This window comes from Nannospalax galili, unplaced genomic scaffold, assembly GCF_000622305.1.
Source record: "Nannospalax galili isolate Female #2095 unplaced genomic scaffold, S.galili_v1.0 scaffold596, whole genome shotgun sequence".
NCBI classification, from domain to species: domain Eukaryota; kingdom Metazoa; phylum Chordata; class Mammalia; order Rodentia; family Spalacidae; genus Nannospalax; species Nannospalax galili.
Genome location: NW_008340140.1, coordinates 2,459,976 through 2,482,508, shown reverse-complemented (window position 1 = coordinate 2,482,508; position 22,533 = coordinate 2,459,976). Strand labels below are relative to the sequence as shown.

Genomic DNA, 22,533 nt, shown 5'->3' with positions numbered 1-22,533 from the left:
TTACAATTCCAGAGGGATGAAAAGACCACCATGGAAGAGAAGCATGGCAGCAAACGACAGGCAGTAGGAAGCTGAGCTGTCGCATCCTCAACCACAAATACTCAGTGGCAAGAGCAAGGTGGAAGTGGGACCAGGCTATGACTGGCTCTCAAAGTCTGACCCCAGTGATGCACTTTCTCCAGCAAGGCTGTACCTCCAAAAGGTACCATAACTTCCCCAAACAGCACCACCAACTGGGGAGCCTATGTGGGACGTTTGTCATGCAAACCACCACACTTCCTGTGGGCTGTGAGCTTGGGTCCTGGCAGGCTCAATGGAGCCAACTCAGGTTGCCAAGTGGCTGCTGTTGGCCTCACTTTAGCTTATAGATCAGCTTTGACAAGCACATTTTCTTCTTTTATTTTAAAAATGAAATGCTGATATCTGATGCTCTTTGACCTTATTCACTGAGGCAGGGGCTCTTAATCAAACCCAGAGCTCATCCATATGTAAGCCTTGCTAGTCAGCTTGCTTTGGGGATCCCCTGTCTCTGCTTTGAGGAGCTGCTTGCCCACCTGGCATTTATGTGGGTTTCTGGGAGTCCAAACTCTGGTGCTCACACCTGCATGGCAAGTGCTTTAACTGCTCAGTCATCTCTCCAACCCAACTGTTTTCTCTTAGCAACAATAAAAAGAGCAGATAGGTCCACAGTCCTGCAGACAGCACCAGATGGGATCAGAGTCATGCTGAACAACACATGGTTGTGCCCCACTGAGTTTGGGGCTTTGGAGGTCAGAGTCACATATGCAACCCTGTCCTGTCTCATGATCAGGACTGAACATCACCAAAGCCAACCTCTCTTCTGCCTTCTCACCGGCTTAGTGAAGTAAGCTGTGCTAGTTTTACAGATGTAGAAACCAAGGCTCCAAAACAACTGGGGACTGTGAACTGGTGGCTGGCATCCTGACTTGGAGTCTGCTGTTACCAGCACTAGCCTGCCCACCATTCACTCTTTCTAGCCCTTGGTCCCAAGCTCCAGCTGTGACCAAGCTGAGTGACACAAGCCATTCTTGTTTGAGCTCAGTGGAGACACTGACTTCCCCTTGAAAGCATCCATCTATCCTCCCATTATACCTGCAGATTGTCCCACATAGGGATCCACAAATGTGGGCCTACTTCTCTATCTATCTGAGGGTGTGTGTGTGTGGAGGGGTATGCATGTGTGTGTGAAATCCCTCTGCCCCAAAAGAAAAGGAAACACTTGCAGACAGTGGCACTTTGGAGTTCTCTGGACTTCCTGCCAGTTCTCCCCAACTTTTTGGTACTGAGTAGGCTGTTCTCATGAGAACCTGGCATGAGGGGGAAGGGCAAGCAAAGGGACTGAGTATGAAAATGACACCCAGAGGAAGTGACAAGCAGTGCCATCTTACCCAGGGTAGCCAGGAATCTGTTTCCTGTGAGTGACAGGCTAGGATGGTGGCAGTCAGAGGAAGAGGATTGGTCAGCATAGGGACCTGTGTCCAGCCTGTGAGTATTGGAGGTTTAATCTTAGGAAAGGGCAGACAGCCCTCCCTCTACCCTCACCCTGTCTGTCTCCTGAAAATGACAGAGTAGGCCTCTTGGGGTATGGGAGACCCCGAATGAGCTGTCCCCCCCCGCCCCCCGCCATCCTGCTGTTGCCTCCTAGAAGCTGTGCAGTGTGCAGCAAAGGACAGGACTTCTCAGTCATTCAGGTGAGACATGGGAATAGGCAATTGTGCCACAATTAGAGATGTAAGGGTAAAGTGGCATGGTTGGGCTCCAGGACTAGAACCATAATTTGTGTCTAAATGGGTCCACCTCTGTTTACCTCTGATGCCACCTCGAGGCTAAACCCTGCCAAATGCTCCCACTGGACAGGCACTAACCAGGTACTATTTCTGCTGGTACCCATCATCCACTTCACTCGCAGCAGTGAAGTCTTTACAGGTTATAAACAGGGACCTGAGACTTCCTTGCTAAGGCCAACTAATAGCTACCCGCCATGGCTTTGTAGGACTTTGTCAACTTCTCTGTTGGGCCTGCAAGAGGAGGAAGTCCCTGTTCACTGTGGGAATAACTTGGATAATATGGACATACTCTAGACACCTAATGACTTTTACCTAACTTTGCAACCAAAAAGTTAATCTTACATTAGCTTGTTTATAACGTAGAGAAGTTCACTGAGCCTTGGGCTCCTCTTGTGACCTGGGCATATAACCTTAATCCCATATGACCTTTCTTTGCCCTTGACCCAGAATAATGTATGAACATATATACATACATATATGTATGTATATATGTTCAAGTTCTAGTGAGAGACCCTGTCTAGAGAAGCAAGGTGGATGGCTCCTGAGGATTAACACCGAAGTTATCCTCTGGCTTCTACTTGCACATGCATATACATGCATGCACATGTGCATATTGACATACACACACACACACACACACACACACACACGAGTGTTTCTTAGGAACTCATGTCTCATCTTAGGAACAGAGAAAGATGAGTGGTACCAGACAGGAGGTCCTCATAACTGAATCATCTCTCCAGCTCCCTCCTCAGAAATAATTTCTGCAGAGTCAATTCAAAACAGCACCCTCCCCCATCCCAGGCCAGCTCCACAGTGTCACCCTGTTTATTTCTTTGCCCAACTTCCCACACTAACATTTTTGCCTGCTAATTTCATTTTTTAATTTTGTTCATTAAGTTGTAGAAAATGGAAGGAAGCAAAGGAGGAAGGAGAGATTTGAATTGCTACAAATTTTGGATCACTATGGATGCCTCATTCAAGCTCTACATTCACAAGTGGATGTTCTGTTTCATTTTTATTCAGAGTTGGAGAGATGGCTCAGTGGTTAAGAGCACTGGCTGCTCTTGCAGAGGACCTGGATTCAGTTCTCAGCATCCACATGATGGCTCACAGCCATCTACAATCCCAGATCTAGGGGATCCAACACCTTCTTCAGGTCTCTTTGGACACTGCATGCATGCAAGCAAAATACCCATACACATAAAATAAGTAAAATTTAAAATAAAATAAAACCTGGAATCTTAACAAAAGATTTATTTTTAATCATGTGTATGTGGTATGTCTGTGTGAGTGTAGACTCTGTGCGTGCAGTGCCTGCAGAAGCCAGAAGAGGGAGTCAGAGGCCCTGGAGCTTGAGTCACAGGCAGTTGTGAGCTGCCTGACATGGGTGCTGGGAACTGAACTCTGGTCCTCTGGAAGAACAGTGAGGTCTCTTAACAGATCAGCCATCTCTCCATCTCCATAAGTGGATAGTTCTTAAATGTGCAAGTAAAAATCACAAGGGTGGGTGGTTGAAGTTAGATACAGCATTTTATAAATGAGTAACAACTTCAAGTTACATATAATATTCCATTTAAATTTTATGTATGTATATGTGTATGTGCATGTTCATGTGTGTACATGGGTACATGTGGGTGTAGATGTGGAGGTGAGAGAGTACACTGAATGTCTCTCAACAGGAATGTCTTCTATCTCCTTTGCCATGGGATCTCTCATTGGTCTAGAGCTCACCAGTTAGGCTAGACTGCGGACCAGCGAGTCCCGGGGATCTTGTGTCTCGGTCTCCCAGCACTGGGATTACACGTGCATGTTGCTGTACCCAGCACTTTTACATTCTGTGGACTGAACTCAGGTCCTTATGCTTTCAAGGCAATCAATCACTTTACTGACTGAGCCAGTCCTCCAGCCCACATATGTGTATGGTAGGCAAGTTCTCTACCCCTGAGGTGTATGCTCCACCCTCCTTATTTAAATTCTTACGTTGCAAACCTCAATCTAACAGCACCTCAACACACCAAAACCTAACAGCAGAGTGTAATGGACAGCTGGATTCTAGCCAATCACAAATAGTCTACCTTTGGCCAGTCACAGACAGTCAGCGCATCACCCCATGCCCAAATAAGGTGAACAAGTCCATCACACCACTCTGGACGGCTGCCTTAACAGGGTGATTGCCCGGCATCCCTGTCCATCCTGTAGAAGCTTGTGGTTGACAGAGCCAGGAGGAGCTTCGGGGACCTCTTCTGTTCCGAGTGCTGCCTGATTCGTGGGTGGATCCGTCTTCAAATACCCTGTCTTCAATTTGTCTAATCTTTTCCTAAAGATCTGGCTTTCGTTTTTGATTATGTGTGGACGTGTGTGTCTGTGTGTGTCTTTGTGCACGTGTGAGTGCAGGTGAGCGAGGAGTCCAGAAGAGGACGTCAGATCCTTTGGAATCGACATTATATTAGGGAGTTGTGAGCTGCCTGAAATGCATGCCGGGAAGAGAGCTGGTGTCCTCTGCAAGAGCAGCAGTCCATGCTCTTAGCTGCTGAGCTGTCTCTCCAGCTCCTAATGCCTTTTAACACTCAATAGCGGTGTTGTAGAGACGGGGTCCCACAGGAACATGGGAACTGCAGGTGTTACTGCAACCTCCTTTACAGCTGAGGAGGCCCAGGCTCTGAGGGGTTGAGTGACCCGGACGCAGGCAGGGACATGAACGAGCAGGACAGGAGCAAGCTGAGTGGACCAGCTTGGAAGCACAGGTGCTCTGCCCCCACCCCCCATGCTACTTAGCTTTTTCTGTTCCTAGCACCTGGTGGCCTCGTCCTTCCTGCCCCTGACCTTGGGCTCCAGAATAGCCAATGTCTCTGCTGCCCTCTATGCCTAGCACAGTGCCTGACACACAGTAGGTGCTCAAGAAGCGTTTGTCCGCTTTCCAGGCAGCCTTTCCCTCCTGAGATGGCAACCTCATCCTTGGCTGAGAACCAGAAAGAAGAGACCAAGACAAGCACCAAGCCAAGACCCCCTCCCCCAAGCCCCACCACTCACCAGGCCCTTCAGGAAGCCCCCCAGGGACTGGCGCCGCTTCTCCGCCCTCTTTGGGGGCTTGTCTCCGTTCTGCAGCGGGTTTGCCTCCATGGCCGGCGGCGGCAGGGCGGGCTCCCGGGCCTCCGATTTGCTCTTCCGCCTGCTGGTCTCGGCTGCCGCCTTCTTGTCCTTCGCGATGCTCTCGGTGCCCTTCTGGGCTCCCGCGGGCTCCGGCTCTGGCGGCCTGGGGCCCTTCTCTGTGGAGTTGGACGTCTACAGCAATGGCAAACAGAGCCCGTTTAGTGACTGTCAGGCAGTTCTTACCAGCAGGGGATAAAGGTGTTAAAGCGGGGTGTTCAGATGTGGGAAATGAGCCTGAGGTAAAATGAAAAATGAAGGAACGATCAAGTCGTGTGTGGCAGGGGCATTTATCGATCTCACAATCCATTCATCAAAGTTGTGCTTTGCTACAAGCATGCCTTCTGTACTCTTGGTACTGGAGTGTGGGTTTTCTGAGGATCCTCACCTTCCCACCGGTAAACTGAGGCAGTGAGACTATTAGGTGACTACCTACTAGCCCGCCCATGAAGCCTAGGCAAACTAATTCTAGCCCGGGATGAGGGCATGTGACCCATGCCTGGCCAATCACAGCATCGAATGCATTTGCGCAGCTCTGATTGGCTCAGGAGAGCAGACGCCAGATAGGGGCTGATCTGATCTTAGAGCTTTGCTAGAGTAATCAAGAGAGGCCTGGTCTCTTTCCTTATTGAAGCCAGCCGACGTGGGCGTGTGACCCCTGGACCGGCCCTTCCTGAAGCTATTGCACGCTTAGACCAGCTTCCAGAGGGCTTCTTACGCTTACCGCATGTGACTTCTTTCTTCTTTAAGAAAAGATTCATTTATTTTAATTTTATGTGTATGAATGCATTCTGTGCGTGTATGTAAGTGTACCATATCAGTGCCTGGTGTCTAAGGAGGCCAGAGAGGGTGTAACTGCATTTATTGATGGTTGTGAACTGCCATGTGGGTACTGGAAATTGAACCTAGTCCTCCACAAGGGCAGCAAGCGCTCTTAATCACTAAGCCTTTCACCAGCTCCATGACTTATTCCTTGAGGCTGTGCATTTTAAAATTCATGATCATATCTACCTTCATTTTTTTTTTTTTTTTTTTTTTTGGTCTTTTTGAGACAGGGTGTCCCTGCAGCCCCAGCTTGAACTCACAGAGATCTGCCTGCCACTGCCTCCCAGTGCTGGGACTAAAGGCGTGTGCCACCACACCGGGCTAATTATATCTACCTTCATTTTATTAAAAAATATTTTATTATTTTATTTTATATGTATGTGTGTATTGCCTGCATGTAGGTAAGTGCACCCGTGTTGTGCAATGCCCACAGAGGACAGAAGAGGCTGTAGGATCCCCCTGGAACTGGAGTTATGGACAGTTGTTAGCTGCCATGCTGGGATTTGAACCCGGGTCTTTTGCAAGAACAGCCATTGTTCTTAACTGCTGAGCCATCTCTCCAGCTCCTACCTTCATTTTTTAATGTGAAACTGTCTGTTTCATAAAATGGTCATTAAAATAATGGTTTATATGTTGTACATCTTTCAATACCAAGATGAGACACCCTCCTTGGTTCCTACAATTTAGAGGGACGTGACTGTAAAATCCCAGTCCTTGAAGACTCTGGGCAAACTGTAGATACACAGAGGCAGAAAAACAAAATCTGGTGGGAAGTTGAAACCTTTTTCTCATAATTTTCTTGAACTTAAATGCCCAGGAGGACCAGATGATGTGAAAACAAAAAGGGAAAACCCCACCCCATGGAGATGTCATTTCCCAGCTGTGAAAGCAACAGAGGCCGGAGGAGACACGAGGCCCAGGAGCGCTGGCTTTGGTACTGGGCAGATGACAGGGAACAGCAGGAGAAAGGTGGGGAACTCAGTGGCACACGCCCTGTCAGTGGGACAACGCCTACTCAGATCCCAGCTGGGAGATAACATGTGTCTGTGTGGCCCATGCTGGCCTTACACTTGTGATCCTTCTGCCTCTCCTCCCACGGGCTGCAACCCCGCAACCAGCATGTACAACCTCAAGTGATTTCTTTTTAAATTATTTTTATTTTATGTGAATGAGTGTATTGCCTGCATGTATGTAAGTGCATGTCATGCAGTGCCTACAGAGATCAGAAGATGGTGTTAGATTCCCTGGAACTGGAGTTATAGATGGTTGTTAGTCGTCATGTGGGTGCTGAGAACCAAACCCAGGTCCTCTTCAAGAGCAGCTGGTGTTCCCAACCACTGAGCCATCTTTCCAGCCTCAACACTGATTTTTTTTTTTTTTTGAAATGCAACTTTAAAACATGTACTTTGGGCCGGGCGTGGTGGCGCATGCCTTTAATCCCAGCACTTGGGAGGTAGAGGCAGGTGGATCCCTGTGAGTTCAAGGCCAGCCTGGTCTACATAGTGAGTTCCAGGACAGCTGGGGCTACAGGGAGACCCTGTCTCAAAAAGACCAAAACAAACAAACAAAACAAAAACACAAAAAACCATGTACTTTGGAAAGTCACAGGAAGCAATGAAGCTGAAACTACTCCACGGGCCACATTTCCCGTCCTCAGTACAGGTTCACGACCTCTGATTCATAAAGTCCTGGAGTTTCTGCAGCTAAGAGGTCCCCTAGCGGAGTTGTAGGCTTTGACCAAAAAACAGAGGGGCATTTACATCAATGAGCCTGGCGCAGCCCTGAGGGAGAAGCCATCAGACAGGCCTCCCTGGGCCTGAAGTTCACAGAGACTACAGATGCCCTTGGAGATCGGTGCTGACACCCAGTTACCCTGGCAGCCTGAGTCCTGGATCCTCTTAGTGCCCAGCAGCCAGGTCACAGCAAGTGCTAGAACACAGAGGAGAAAGTCCAAGTAACACAGCCCAGAGAAACTCCCTCCTCAGGATGAAGGGGCTCCCCACACCATGCTCCTCAGGAAGTCCAGGAGCCCTGTGATACTGTTCAAGCCCCCTGAACTGCATGTGTGTGGAACATATTAGCATCTAGCAGAGGCTAAAAGCACAGTGTGTGGAGTCAGGGACTTGGTTGGTTGGATCTAGTTCCAGCATATCTGTGCTGTGTGTAACCTGCATGAATAGCCTGTGTCCTCACCTGTGCTCTGTGTGACCTGCATGGATAGCCTGTGTCCTCACCTGCGCTGTGTGTGACCTGCATGGATAGCCTGTGTCCTCACCTATGCTCTGTGTGACCTGCATGGATAGCCTGTGTCCTCACTTACAGTGTGTGTGGATAGCCTGTGTCCTCACTTGTACAGTGTGTGACCTGCATGGATAGCCTGTGTCCTCACTTGTACAGTGTGTGACCTGCATGGATAGCCTGTGTCCTCACTTGTACAGTGTGTGACCTGCATGGATAGCCTGTGTCCTCACTTGTACAGTGTGTGACCTGCATGGATAGCCTGTGTCCTCACTTGTACAGTGTGTGACCTGCATGGATAGCCTGTGTCCTCACTTGTACAGTGTGTGACCTGCATGGATAGCCTGTGTCCTCACTTGTACAGTGTGTGACCTGCATGGATAGCCTGTGTCCTCACCTATGCTCTGTGTGACCTGCATGGATAGCCTGTGTCCTCACTTGTACAGTGTGTGACCTGCATGGATAGCCTGTGTCCTCATCTGTGCAGTATCATTTCATAGCACAATGACAGTCACATTTACCAAGTTCTGTTTGGGACCATGTCTGGCCCACGTGGAATGCCAAGCGCAGGTTGATGATTATCTTGGGTTTTCCTGGAGGGAAGTGTTTCCAGGACTTAACTGACAGCTCAACATTCAGGAAGTCCCTGGCCAATGGGTCAACGGACGAGCTGGTGACCCTGGCTTAACATCACCCGTGGCTCCTCTTTTAAGAAACCGTGAGTCTCTGAGTATAGATGAGGCAAGAAACAAAGGCTGAGTGTGACCTGCCGGTGGACCACGGCTCACCCTGCTTGGCCTGATTCCCTTCATGGTACAGGCTCAGTCTGGGCATACTTCCAGACTGTACTTCCACCTAGGCAGACAGACGCTCTACCACTGAGCTATAGTCACAGCTCTTGGAAAAATTTTTAAATTTTGAGGCAGGGAAAATAAAAACAAAACAAAAACTGAAAATTTGAGGTTAAGGATTGCTAAATCGCCCAGGATGACTTTGAACTCTACAGGCCCATGTTGGCCCTGAACTTTCAGATCCTTACATCTCAGCCCCTCACGTTGCAGGGCTTCTAGGTCTGTGTCACCAGGCCTGGCTTAATATGATCATTAATTGAGTTCAAGAATTGCCTTGTTGGGGCTAGAGAGATGGCTCAGCAGTTAAGAGTACCTGCTGAGGACCCAGGCTCAGTTCCCAGCACCCACATGGTGGTAACAACTGTCCATAACTCCAGCTCCTGGGGATCTGGTACCACCTTCTGGCCTCCATGGGAATTGCATGAATGCAGTACACTTACATGCAGGAAAACCACTCATACACATTTTAAAAATTGCTTTGCCATTAAATACTGAAAATTTGACACTTTGACTTGGGATTTGTCTTTTTTTCAAAACCCAGAGCAAACCCATTCACATGTGAACCGTCTAAGGAACCTGCTGGAACCCAGTAGTACTATGTCAGGAAGTTAAAGGACAAGGCCACTGGTATGTCCCATTCCATCCAGCCTCTGGAGGCATCCAGAACCAGGAGTGCCCAGCCTGTAGAAATACCAGCTAAGCCTTTATAACCCCGAGGGGTGAATCTCAGGGGAGCCGAGTCTCTATTCCTAACCCTCCACATTGAACAAAGCCTCTGTCATCCCCCATCGATGATGCATCAGTTCTCAAGGCTGGATTTGATGACCCTGAAGACAGAATTCTCAAATAGACTTCCGGCACTCCCGATACGGAGAGTGAGGTTTCCAGCTCGCTCAGAGCATCGCAAACTTCACTGCAATTTTAGAACCGCCAAAATAATTGACGTAGCTGTCTCACTGTAGGATTCCAGACAAACCAGCCTGTCATACTTAAATTTGTTTTTTAAGGATGGAGAGATGGCTCAGTGGTTAAGAGCACTGGCTGCTCTCACAGAGGGCCCAGGTTCAGTTCCCAGCACCTACATGGCGGTTAATAACCATCCCTAACTCCAATTCCAGGGGATTCAATGCCCTTTTCTGGTCTCCATGGGCATTACACACACATGGTGCAGTTACATATATGTAGGCAAAACATACACATAAAATAAATTTTAAGAAATTTGTCTTTTAAAAAATTTCTCTGTGTGGTATGTTTATGTATATGTATAGTATGTGAGTATATGTGTATATGATGTGATATGTGTGTATGATGTGTCTGAGTGCGTGTGCCACAGCACGAGTGTGAAGGTCAGAGGACAACTTTGAGGAGGTGGTTGTCCCCTCGCTCCTCGTTGAGGCGGGGTCTCCTTCCACTCCTGTCCTGGGTACTCCAGGCTCAGTGAGTTTCAGGGTGACTCTCCTGTCTCTGCCGTCCATTTCTCCACAGGAGTGCATGCCACCACATCCTGCTTTTAATGTGGACTCAGGGGATTGAATTCAGGTCATCAAGCTTGCACAGTAAGTGCTTTTACTGAACCTTCTCCTCAGCCCAAAGCTTTCTTTTTGAATCAAGTTAGTTTATCATGTTTCCAAACAAACTTCCTTTGGAAGTCTGGACTCCACAGTGGTCTAGATTTGGGAGCCCAACATAGGTATAAGTCAGAAGGAAAAGAATAAAACATATATATAATAAACTGATTATTATTAAAAATAGAAACACTAACATATTTAGAATCTTTGCTGTAGATTTGCATGATAGGAGCAGCACCGTAGGAAGATCATCTCCTATCAACAGTCTAATAACACATAAAGTAGCTGGAGTGGGCTGAATGGCATGACCCAAATTCCTGCTGAAGAGGAAGCCCTCTGAGACTGTTTTGGAGTAAGGGAGTAATTAATTAATGTCAGATGAGGCCATTGGGGTGGTGCTGTCCAAAAGGTGTAGTGTTATCATAAGACACAAGAGGGCACGCTTCCTCCCTCGTCCCAGCCTCCCAACCTTACCCTTCCAGGAGAGACAAGGCAAGGAATGGCATGACCCAAATTCCTGCTGAAGAGGAAGCCCTCTGAGACTGTTTTGGAGTAAGGGAGTAATTAATTAATGTCAGATGAGGCCATTGGGGTGGTGCTGTCCAAAAGGTGTAGTGTCATCATAAGACACAAGAGGGCACGCTTCCTCCCTCGTCCCAGCCTCCCAACCCTACCCTTCCAGGAGAGACAAGGCAACACTGCCATTTGCAAGGAGCAGAGAGCCTTCACCAGGAAGGACCCAACCACACCAGCACCTTGGTCTTCACCTTCCCAGCCTTCAGAACTGTGAGAAGATAAGTTTCTGTGGCATGAGCCACTCAGTCTATGGCGTTCTGTTACAGCGGCCCAGGTAAGTATAAAACAATTTTTGAGCCCTCTGCACCAGGAGTTCTCTTGGTGTTTCTCCTGTACGGATTCATGTAGGTACTACTGGGTGTAGTTTCCCAGCTCCCTGTACACTTGAGGAACTCGAGGCACTGAGAGAATGGCAGTCTGCCAAGGGTCATACAGCAAAAGACTGGCGGAGTCAGGATTGGAACCCAGGCCCTTTGAGTCCACACTCCAAGCTCTTAAGCACTGCTCATGTATTGCTAAAATGAATACCAGAGTATTTGATGATTTTTTTTAGAGGTATACACTTAAATTAGAAAGAATGCCAGATTGTAAAACATGACCCCCCATTTTTTGAGGTGAAATTGTATGCATTCCTGACTGGCCTTCAGCTTGATTTGTAGCTGAGGATGAGTTTGAAGTTCTCATTTTCCTGCTCCCACCTCCTAAGTGCTGGGATTACAAGCATTCACCACATGCCTCGTTTCATGCATTGCTTCAACTGAACCTAGGGCTTTGTTCGTGTGAGACAAACACTCTACCCACTGAGCTACATTCCCAGCCCAATGACCCCATTTTAAAAGAAAGAACATAGAGTTAGAAAACGCTCTGGTTCTGTTTGTTAAGAATGAAGAAATCATGGAAGTGGACTATGTGACCGCATGTCCCCTATTCATCTGTTTTAGAAATCACTCCTACCGTGTGCTAGGCCCTGTACAATGCGATAGAAAAATGGAAGGACTTGCTTGCTTCACAGTGTTCCAGACAGGGCTGGAAGGGAGCAGGGTTGACAGGCAAGGAACAGACAAAAGAACCATTACAATTCCAGAAGTGAACAAACACGATGGCGGTGATGCTTGATGGGCATGGCTGGTCTCTTTGAGGAGGTGACATTTCTGCTAGAACTTGAAGGCTGGGAAGGAGCTTCCCATGTGAAGAGAGAACAGGTGCACATTGGGTGAGAAGCTAGCTCTAAGTAGTTCATGCTGTGTTTGCAGAGCCCAGAATACAGGGGGTGCTCAGTCTGGGAACGCCACAAGGATGGCTGGGGATTGCACTGAAAAGCCTGGAAAGAAGTGAGAACGCACCAGCTAAACCCACCACCAGTGGAGTTCCGGGTCACTTACTTGGCAGCTGGAGTCTTTCTCCTTTATTTCTTCCGAGTGGGCGATCCCTCCACTCCCTCTCACTGACTACAATAACAAACAGACGATATCCTTTCAGTGACCAAGAGCACAGCAAACGTGGACAGTGCATAAAGTTCTGAAACCGATGACCCCGTCATTTATTCTTGAGACTTAAGAATCAAGACGGTAGAAGACCAACTGGAACAGGATTACTCATGAGAAATACAGATTTCTGTGTGTATAACCAGAGCCTGATAAAATCCAAGTGTTAGTCGCCAAAAAAGAGCAACAAAAATCCTAAATCCTGGGATTGTGTATTTCTGGAATGACTAAATCACAATGAAAATACTAGCGTTGAACTGGGCCATGGGGGTGGACAACTGTTACAGACCACTGTCCTCGGGGCATAAGAACCTCTCTATCTTCATCAATTGTGACTCCTTGCAAGAGACCTTCAAAGTCAGGCCTGTTGTCCTTCCCTCATAGAATGATGGGAGAAGAGGGTCATTAGCCCTCACCTGAGAGTCCAGCCATTCCCTCCACTTCCCTTCCAGCCACATGTGTTTCTGCCCAAGCTACATGGGGTCTCGTGGTCTCAGGAGGTGCTAGAGTATACAGAAGCTAACTGAAGGGGGACTCCATCTAGGTAGTCATGGGAAAGCCATTGTCCATGCTGGGGTGAGACTTGGGGTTGCCCACATTCCTGTGACTAACCCCTCACTATGCTCTGTGAGACCAATAAACTTACTGGTTTGCCAGTTAGACTCTGATGGAGTTAGTACTTTGACCTGTTGTTTGTGCCCTATTTAGGAAGAGATTTATCCACATCTCCCAGAAAACACCTGTAATCCCAGCATTTGGGAGATGGAGGCAGCAGGACCATGAGCTAATCCGGGCTACCTGAGATCCTGTCTCAGAAGGGAAAGAGGAAGAGGAAGGAGAAGAAAGTAGTGTGGGAATGAGGTGGTGGTTAAACACTGAATGACTGAATGAATGACTGAATGAATGAATGAACATAGTAGCCTTCCATTAGCACCGCTTGGCTGGTAGCCATTTTGCTATTTTTTCTACCTGGTGGCGATTTGGGGTGTAGTGAGCATTCCGTTTTCCACATTTTCCATTTTTTAGAAGCCCCTATAGTCAGTGGCATCTTTGACAGGGTTGTAGTGGGTTGAATTTGCAGCTACTGACTCCAAGGGACTGGTCCCAGGCACAGAAGGGAAGCATTGGCCTCACCTGGGGACTTGTTAGAAATTTGAATCCTGCACAGCTGCTGTGATCTACTGAATAAGAAGCTCTGGGGCCTGGGGCTCAGTCACCTGTGCTTTAACAAGCCCTCTGGGGCTTCCAAGCACCTGCTAGTGTTAACTGGCCGTAGTCATTTTAACTGCATATACAGTAATGCCTGTGTTTGATGCCTGATCAAATACCCATGTGGTCAAATATCCAACATTACCAGCTCAGGGCTAATCCCTGAATAGTTGGTCATTTCTTAGCATCTCCTGCTTCTGCTATGCAGAGAATAGAGACTAAGTGATGTGGGACAAAGGAGGCTCTCTGATTGCACGATTACCAACCAGGCTGTTCTTTTAGCAGACAGCATGCATCCACGATGCACCCCAAGAAGAGTTGATTAAAAACATTCCAGGCAGCTGGGGAGCTGGCTTAGTGGTTAAAGCACTTGTTGTGCTGGCAGCAAACTTGAGGACAGAGCTCAGGTCCCCAGAACCTACGTAAACTCTGGGTGGGCACATGGCCATTCGTAATCCCAGCGTGTGGGAGGTGGAGATGGGACCCCAGAAGAGGCTGCTGGCTGGACCAGTCATATCAGTGAACTCTAGGTTCGACTGAGGGACCCCACCTGAACATGTAAGGTGTGGAGGGGTCAAGGAAGGTGTCCAACACCAGCCTAAGACTTCTGTACACGTGTCTGCATTTTTCCTTTGGCCCTTTTTTTTTGGTCTTTTTTGAGACAGGGTCTCCCTGTAGCCCCAGCTGTCCTGGAACTCACTATGTAGACCAGGCTGGCCTTGAATTCACAGAGATCCGCCTACCTCTGCCTCCCGAGTGCTGGGATTAAAGGCGTGCACCACCACACCCAGCTCTTTTGGCCTTTTTGAGACAGTCTTCCTGTAGACCCACCTGACTTGGAACTTGCTATGTAGACCAGGCTGGCCTTGAACTCACAGAGATCCTCCTGCCTCTGCCTCCCGAGTGCACATGTGTACACATATACACCTGCACCCCCCATGCACCCACACAAATCTGAACATGCATACACACATGTCACACATACATACACATGAAAAAGCAAGCAAGTAAACAATAAAACCTTCCAGACACTCAAATGCATTTTGACTGATTAATATTACATGCCTCAGTTACCTGAGATGCAGGGCTCATATTATGAGAGATAATAAAAGTTATTGTTTGGGAAGGCGAACTTTAAGTGGAGAGCTTACTAAGTGCCAGGTCTTACGCTAAACGAGAACAACTCATGATTTAGTCACAATGCCAGAAACTTAACGGACAGGAATAATTGTTTTTATCATTTTTTTGCAAGCAGAAGAAATGGAAGCTCAGAGACACTAGGTTGGGTCTGGAACAGCAGGTTAGAGAGCTAAGCTGTGACAGCTGGCAGCAAGTCCCAGCTCCATGCTCTAAGCCACCCCTGTCTTCTGCTGCTCCCAAGGAAGTGCAGGTACCATTCAACTATTGAGGAGTGAACATCTACTGTGAAATTGCATCATGTGACCTTGAGTGAAAGAATATGGCTTCCTGTTCACATCAGCCTCTGGGGGGAGGGGAGAGGGAGAGGGAATATGCATGTATAGCTGCATGTGTGTGTTTCTTTGTGTGCATGAGGGCTTGGGTAAGATGGAGACTGAAAAATCTCAAATACAGATGTTTGTTGAACACACCCACCCATTCACAAGGTCAACATTGGTCTTCTTAAATATTACTTGGTGTTGCTCTGCAAATCAGAAGAGCTGACTAGGGCCATCCGTGGTTTGAACAGACTGTGGGGATTGCTGCATCTGTCTTTTCCTATGTCCCAAGGAAACCTCCAGAGCACAGGGTACAACCTTGATATATGCATCTCAATCTGTTAGGAATGGTGGTGTCTGCCATCTCCATGAACCACCCGCCCCCTCTTTTCCTCTCTCTCTCCTGTCTCTCTCCTCCCTCCCTGTCAGGATCTTCTATCTTGTCCAGGCAGGCCTGGGACTTGCCATGTCCTGTCTCAGCCTTCTGAGTGCTGGATTGCAGGTGTGAGCCATTCCGGGCTCCTATGCACTCCTCTTAAGAGACTTCATTGCGGGATCCACCAAGGTTTCCAAGGCAAGGGCACATAAAGACCAGTCAGTGTGTCCTCTAAGAGTCCAGACCCATGAGCCTGGAAAGTGGCTCTTCCTCCCTCTGGGTCTTCTATGTTGCTCTAAAAGGCACAGCCTTACTTACAAAGATTGAGAAGAGGAGATCCACTCCTTTGGTTATTTCTGTCGTCGGAAAATGATTTGACGCTTGGGAACTCACTCAGCTTCCTGGGTTCCTACTGTGTTGGAAGAACCCCTCCTATTCAGAATATGGCTTCCTGTCCACATCAGGTGGCTTCAGGGGAGTGTACTATGTGTGTGTGTGTGTGTGTGTGTGTGTGTGTGTGTACCTGTGAAGGCCGCAGAAATAACCCACTTGTTTTTGGATACAAGGTCTCTCACTAAACCTGGGACTCACCAATTTAGCTAGGCATGTTGGCCAGTGAGCCCCAGGGATCTACCTGTCTCTGCCTCCCTAGTGCTGAGACTACAGGCATGTGCCACCATGTCTGGCGTTTTTACAAGTGCTCTGGGGGTGAAACTCAAATCCTCACAGTTAGAGGTCAATCAGTTTACCAAGTGAGACATCTCTATACTCTCCCCACCCCCCACCACTGCAGGTAGGGGGAAGTGTTGAGTGGCGCAAAACAAAAGCATGAACAAAATCGTTCTTTTAAGTTTGAATTTGCCTTCTTCTCTTCCCTGGTTCTTGGAGGCGAACTCGGGTGGAATCTGTATTGTATCATGTGACAGCATGAGATCAGAACTTCAGGCCTCTGGGAGAGTGATGCCAAATTCAACCTCTTCAAAGAAAAATAGGAGAGAGTCCCTCAAGGGCGTTCTGATCTTTCTCTGTTCATTTGGGGGCACGGAGCTGTATATGCAAAGCTAATTGACTACTGGGTTTAGACTAAGATGTCACTAAGTTCATCCCAGGCTACCTCCTTCATGACCCCCACCATTGATAACAGCCCCTCCCACCTGCCCTCCTTCCTCTGTTCTTTCTAACCCTTTCTGTGCTAACTCCAGAGCCCTCTTTCAAAGACAAGTCAGATAGTCCATGTTAGGCTTTGTTATGCAAACAGCCATAAGCACTGAGGCTTATTTTTCTCTAGCTGTCAAAAATAGCAAAGTTACTGTTTGAAGAGACTCAAATTCCTCCAGACACTATTTAGTACTTTGAAGAACAGTTGAAGCTTGGTAGTAGTTTCTGAGATTTTTCAGCATGCTGCTGAGCAACTTGCTTCAGAACCTGCAGTTTCGTTCATGAGACTCAAAGGTGAGGTGTCTCTAGGCTCCAGTCAGCAATTTAGAGGTTGACTTGAGTTGTGGCCTCCCAGCCTTGCATGTTAACATCAGTTTTCATGGCTTGCCTTGTGCCTGGCATTCTGATAGCTTGATAATCCAAGGAGTATTGGAACTGGTCCCGATAAGGCTCCCTCAGTCAGAATTCTATCAGAAACATTCAGAGGTCAGTTCACCTTTTGCTAGGAAAGGAATTGGAAATGGATTTTGATCCTTCAGCCAAAACAGAGTTTAAAGACTAAGAATTGGGATGAAATATTTATCTACTTATTCTTTTGAGACAGGGTCTCAGGTAGCCTAGGCGGTCCTCAAATTCACTATGTATCCAAGGATGGCCTTGAACTTCTGCTCCTCCTGTCTCTATCTTATGAATGCTGGGGTTACAGGCGTGGGCCAGCACTCTCAGTTTGGGGATGCCATTTTGATATGGTGTAGGGTATCGGCAATAATGTGGACTAGCTCAACCTCATTAGCTCAGATCCAAAGAAATGGATCTACTGGAAAATTCCAGGGTCCATAAAGGTAATGAATCTCAGTTTTATATTTTACCAAGATGTTCATTTGAAATAAAATTGGAATCTTCCTATAAATAACCCAGCTGAGGCAAATTTCATTTCAGTGGTAAATATACCCAACTTCATATAAGCCAAGCATTAATTTTCCTTTTCCCTTATAATTTTAAGTAATATCAACAGCTCAACATATAAAAATGTTCACACAGAAAACATTAATAAGGGAATCTCCAAGGTGGCACTTAGCATACTCCACAAACTCTTCAAAACCAACAGTTGCACAGGAAGCAAAAGTAACGCCAGAGTCGGGTGAGCAAAGGAACAGAGAATGGATCTGAACTATGATTCTGCCAGTTACATGCCTAGGGGTGGAGTGTGGGCAAACTGCCTAGAGCCTCTTGAGTTTCTGAAAGAAGAGTGTTTCTTTCAGCTGGGCATGGTATGGTTTATTTGTTTGTTTATTTATTTATTTATTTATTATTTATTATTTATTTATATGAATGCTATGTCTGCAAGTATGTAAGTGCACCCATGCCGAACAATGCCCATGGAGGACAGAAGAGCATGTTGGATCCCCTGGAATTGGAATTAAAGACAGTTGTTAGCAGCCATGTGGGTGCTGGGATTGAACCCAGTTCCTCTGCAAGAATAGCCAGTGCTCTTAACTGCTGAACCATCTCTCCAGCCTACTTTTTTTTTTTTTAAAGAGACTTATTTTAAAGTTTATTCATTTATTTGTGTGTGTGTGTGTGTGTGTGTGCTCTCATTTGTGTGGGTGCCCAAAGGAGGCCAGAAGAGGGCATTGGATCCCGTGGAGCTGGAGTTACAGGTGGTTGTGAATCACTTGACATGGGTGCCAGGGGCCAAACTTGGGTCTTCTGAAAGAGCAGCCAGTGCTCTGAACTGCTGAGCATCTCTCCAGTCCTCATCATTAATATTTTACTACCCCGGGGGAAATCCGAGATTCAGAACTTTTGCTGAAAGGCTCCTGTGTTTTGTTTTATAATTCCCATTCCAAACCATCTTCCTATCCCCTGCAGACAGTAATTTTCAGCAGGTTTTATCAGACTTATTAGGTTGAATGTAATCAGTACAGAACCCGTCTCCCTGTTTGTGCTTTTGGCTGGCCCGGTATTAAAGCCCACAGACTTTCTCTTAATCTGAGAGATTTTCTTATAAAACAAATGGTCCAGAGAAAGAGCTCCAGGAAGGTGAATGGAACTATGTAGGTAAGACCAGTGTGAGGGAAGAGTGGGCTTCCCAAGAGCAAGGTGTCATTAAACTGACAGGTGCAAATCCAAAATCTGCATATTTCTGCCTCTGCCTACCTGGTGGGAGGGGGGTGAACACACACTTCTGCCCACTCACTTTATAAAAATATACTTGTGCTTCAAGTAGTTAATTTTTTGATGTGTAGCTGAGTTAATATGTATAAGAATACTTTTCTATTTAGGGCTTGATGGATGTCTTAGATGTGTTTTGCAGTTATTTTGAAATCCTGTAGGAGCTAGAGGAGTCTGTGGTGTGGTACATCTGTATGTGACTGCGACATTAGTACTTATGTTGCTCCATTTCTTTTACTTAAAATATAGTTATATGAGAAATGAAATTCTTCCTATTTTATTTTTATGAGAGGATGATTTCTGGGAGGAAAATTATCTCTTTAGAAATGAATTGGGCAAATGGGCCGTAGTGGCTCATACTTGTAATTCTGGCACTTGGGAAGATGAGACAGGAAGATTGCCGTGAGTTTGAGGCCACACTGGGTCGCATGGTAGGTTTCAGGTTAGCCTGCACTGTTATCCAACCTGAAACCCTGTCTCAACAAAGAAACAAAGAAAGCAAACAAAACAAAAGGAGAAAAGACCTGAAATGAATCGGGCAATGCATTTATTTCTGGGGAAGGAAGAGCACTCAAACGAAAGCGATTGTGCAATGGAATACTAAATACATCATCAGAAAGGGATGGAAGGAAGGCAGAGGCTGGAAAATCAGTCACCTGCCCAGTGAAGTTAAATACAAGCAAGACGTTTTTGCAACTGAGTTTTCTATGAATTAATTATTTTAAATTCATTCATGTATCTCTAACTATCTAAAGTGATCTTGAAACACTCTCTTCTCTGACTTCAACTCCCTACCCCCAACCCCTCAAGGCAGGCTTTGTTTCACCCAAAGTTTTTAAAAATCAACTTGGAAGCCACAAACATGCTACCAAAAAGCGTTTTCAGAAGTACTCGCTGGAGTGGACCTCCAGAAATCTCCCCAACGGGTACATTTTTACATGTTCATAAAAGCGAGTGAAGGACGGAGGAGAGGTCTCCGCAGACAGGTGTTTGCAGCCAAGTCTGAAGACTTGCGTTAGAGTCCCAGGACCCACACGCTGAAAGGCGAGAAATGGCTCTCACAAGTTGTGCTCGGACCTCCACACGTGCTCACCATCCCCCAACAAATAAATAAATAATCCCCATTTTTTTAAAGAAGTGGGCACAGGACCTTCGTGCAGGATAGGGAAGTGATCAAGACAGTGTGTGTAAGATCCTGAACGTGAGCGCAGAGTTAAAAATGAATGTCTTCTTTCCTTCAACGGGCCGTGCTCCCAGGAAGAGGGAGCTATTTATGCTACTGCTGTCTCCCTAGATCCTGGCCTGACCACTCAGGAGCGCAGAGTTAAAAATGAATGTCTTCTTTCCTTCAACGGGCCGTGCTCCCCAGGAAGAGGGAGCTATTTATGCAGTTACTGCTGTCTCCCTAGGTCCTGGCCTGACCACTCACTGATTCTTTGTTGAACAAGTGAATGAACAAAATGGGAACGTTGGACACAATCCTATGTCTATCAACAGAGTAGCGGTTACTTGAGGGTGTTAAATTCATTCAATATAAATCAAAGAAGTCATTAAAACAGTGAGGTGGAACGACATCAGGGTCGTGAACTCAATGTACATGGGGACATGGGTGAACTGGGCTGGAGTGAGAATGGGGAATTGTGGGAATGTGGGCTAGTAAACTACGCCTCCTGTGTATCTGAATGGATCACAATGGTAATATGTTTTAAGAAAGACACTAATTAGGATGTCAGGAGTTTGAGGCGGGGCAATCATGGTAGCTTTGCAGCAGGTTTAAACATGAAAAAGAAAGAATAGTGTTCAAGTTCCCATGTAACAAGAGCAACAGGCACCCTGTCCATTCAGGGTTACTTGGGGAGAGCCCTCGCCTCCCTCCACCCCCTTCTGTAGAGGGTCAGTCCAAAGGACTGCTCTATTGCTAGTATTTCCCCCAACCATCCAGACGACCTGATTTTTACTGCTAGAAAACAGTATCTAGCAGAGAGCTTTGAGGGATAAATTCACATGGTGTGGCGCCTCATCACTGTTGCTAGGGTCGAACTCTGGTTTTGAGGTTCCCCTTCACACTTTTGTTTGCAGATTCTTGTTTTTTTCTCCTTTGATCAGTGAAGCTTGCCACACCAGTCACACGGAAGGGGAAGTCATTATTTTCTCTGTCTCCCATATGCCTCAGTTTTATTCAAAAACAGGAAAGCTAATCTCCCTCAATATCACAATCAACCATTTGGGAATCTCATTTGTCATTCAGATGAGTTGGCAGAAATGGGTGAAATGTGTTCTTTACTGGTATCATGTAAAATGGGTGTGAAAGTCTGAAAATTTAAAACTATTATTTTATTTATTTATTTAACTGGAGAGGCATATAGAGATATATGTTATTTATTTAGTGTGTGTGTGTGTGTGTGTGTGTGTGTAAAAGGGAAAGAGAGACAAAATGAGGAAGAACAGGGGTCTTGTGCCACAGCATGCAGATGGAGGTCCGAGGACAACTTTTGGGCATCAATTCTCACCTTCCACCTAGCTGAATGAGGATTTCCTCTGTTTGTGCTGCTGTCCTGGGTGCTCTGTGGTAGCCGGCCTGTAAGCTTCTGGCCAGTTCTCCCATCTCTGCCTCCCATTTCCCCCGAGGAGTGCTTGGATTACAGATGTGCTCCTCTGTATCTGACTTTTTATATGGGTTCTGGGAATTGAACTCGGGCCACCAGGACGTTTACCTGCTGAGCCACCTCGCCAGTCCCAAAGGCTCAATGCTTGATACCCCTTTCAGTGCTAAACTGTAGAGTCAATGGGTAGTGAAAGAGGTGGTGTTCAGCCTCACGGACTGCCCTCTGCTTCTACGCCCTTCATGCCAGAAACCAACAAGAATGTGACTCTTGCCAACATTTCAATGTCTCATTTCCCATTGGCAAAGTTTTTTCTGGGTTTTATACTCTTTAGGGGCTGGAGAGATGGTTCAGTGGTTAAGAGCACTGGGTGATCTTTCAGAGGACCTGGGTTCGATTCCTAGCACCCACATGGAGGCTAACAACCATGTGTAATTCCAGTTCCAGGGGATCCGATGCCCTCTTCTGACCACTACAGGCATTGCACAATGGAGGTGCACTTATATCTTGCAGGCAATACACTCATATATATATATAAAACTTTAAAAAAATATATAAAATGTTTTAAAAAACCACTCGGGACTGGAGAGATGGTCAGTAGTTAAGAGCACTGGCTGCTCTTACAGAGCACCTTGGTGATGGCTAACCCACATGATGGCTAACAACCATCTGTAACTCCAGTTCCAGGGGATCTGATGTCTTCTCTGAAGAGGTACACGGTAATAAAATTCTTGTTTTTCATTAAAAGAGAATTAACTCGATGGCATCTAACTGTGTTTCTGCTTGTTATCCAACTGACTTCAGCTTTGGCTGCACTGTGGTAAATTTCTGACTGTTGAAGGCACACCCTTCTTCATGGGCACCAAAAGGTGTCTGCCCACAATCTTTCCATTCTCTGCAAACTAATAGCATGCCAAATTCACCACTGAGCTATGCATACGCATTCTAAGAATATCTTTCTCCTTACCTTATTTGAATGACCTGTGCGACAGCTTTATCCAAATCTGCGTCACTCAATGTCACCTCAGAATTGCTGCACCTCAGTTGATATGACT

At 46.7% G+C, this 22,533-nt stretch overlaps 1 protein-coding gene across 1 annotated transcript in view; it reads right to left on the bottom strand.

Moving 5' to 3' along the window:
• Bcas1 (breast carcinoma amplified sequence 1) overlaps positions 1-22,533 on the bottom strand; it is a 172,846-nt gene that overhangs the window by 4,765 nt on the left and 145,548 nt on the right. Inside the window, exons 10-12 of the mRNA XM_029564557.1 lie at positions 14,132-14,259; positions 12,399-12,464; positions 4,842-5,093 (exon numbers count right to left, since the gene is read on the bottom strand). Coding sequence (XP_029420417.1) covers positions 4,842-5,093; positions 12,399-12,464; positions 14,132-14,259 — 446 coding nt within the window. The remainder of the gene's footprint in view (positions 1-4,841; positions 5,094-12,398; positions 12,465-14,131; positions 14,260-22,533) is intronic.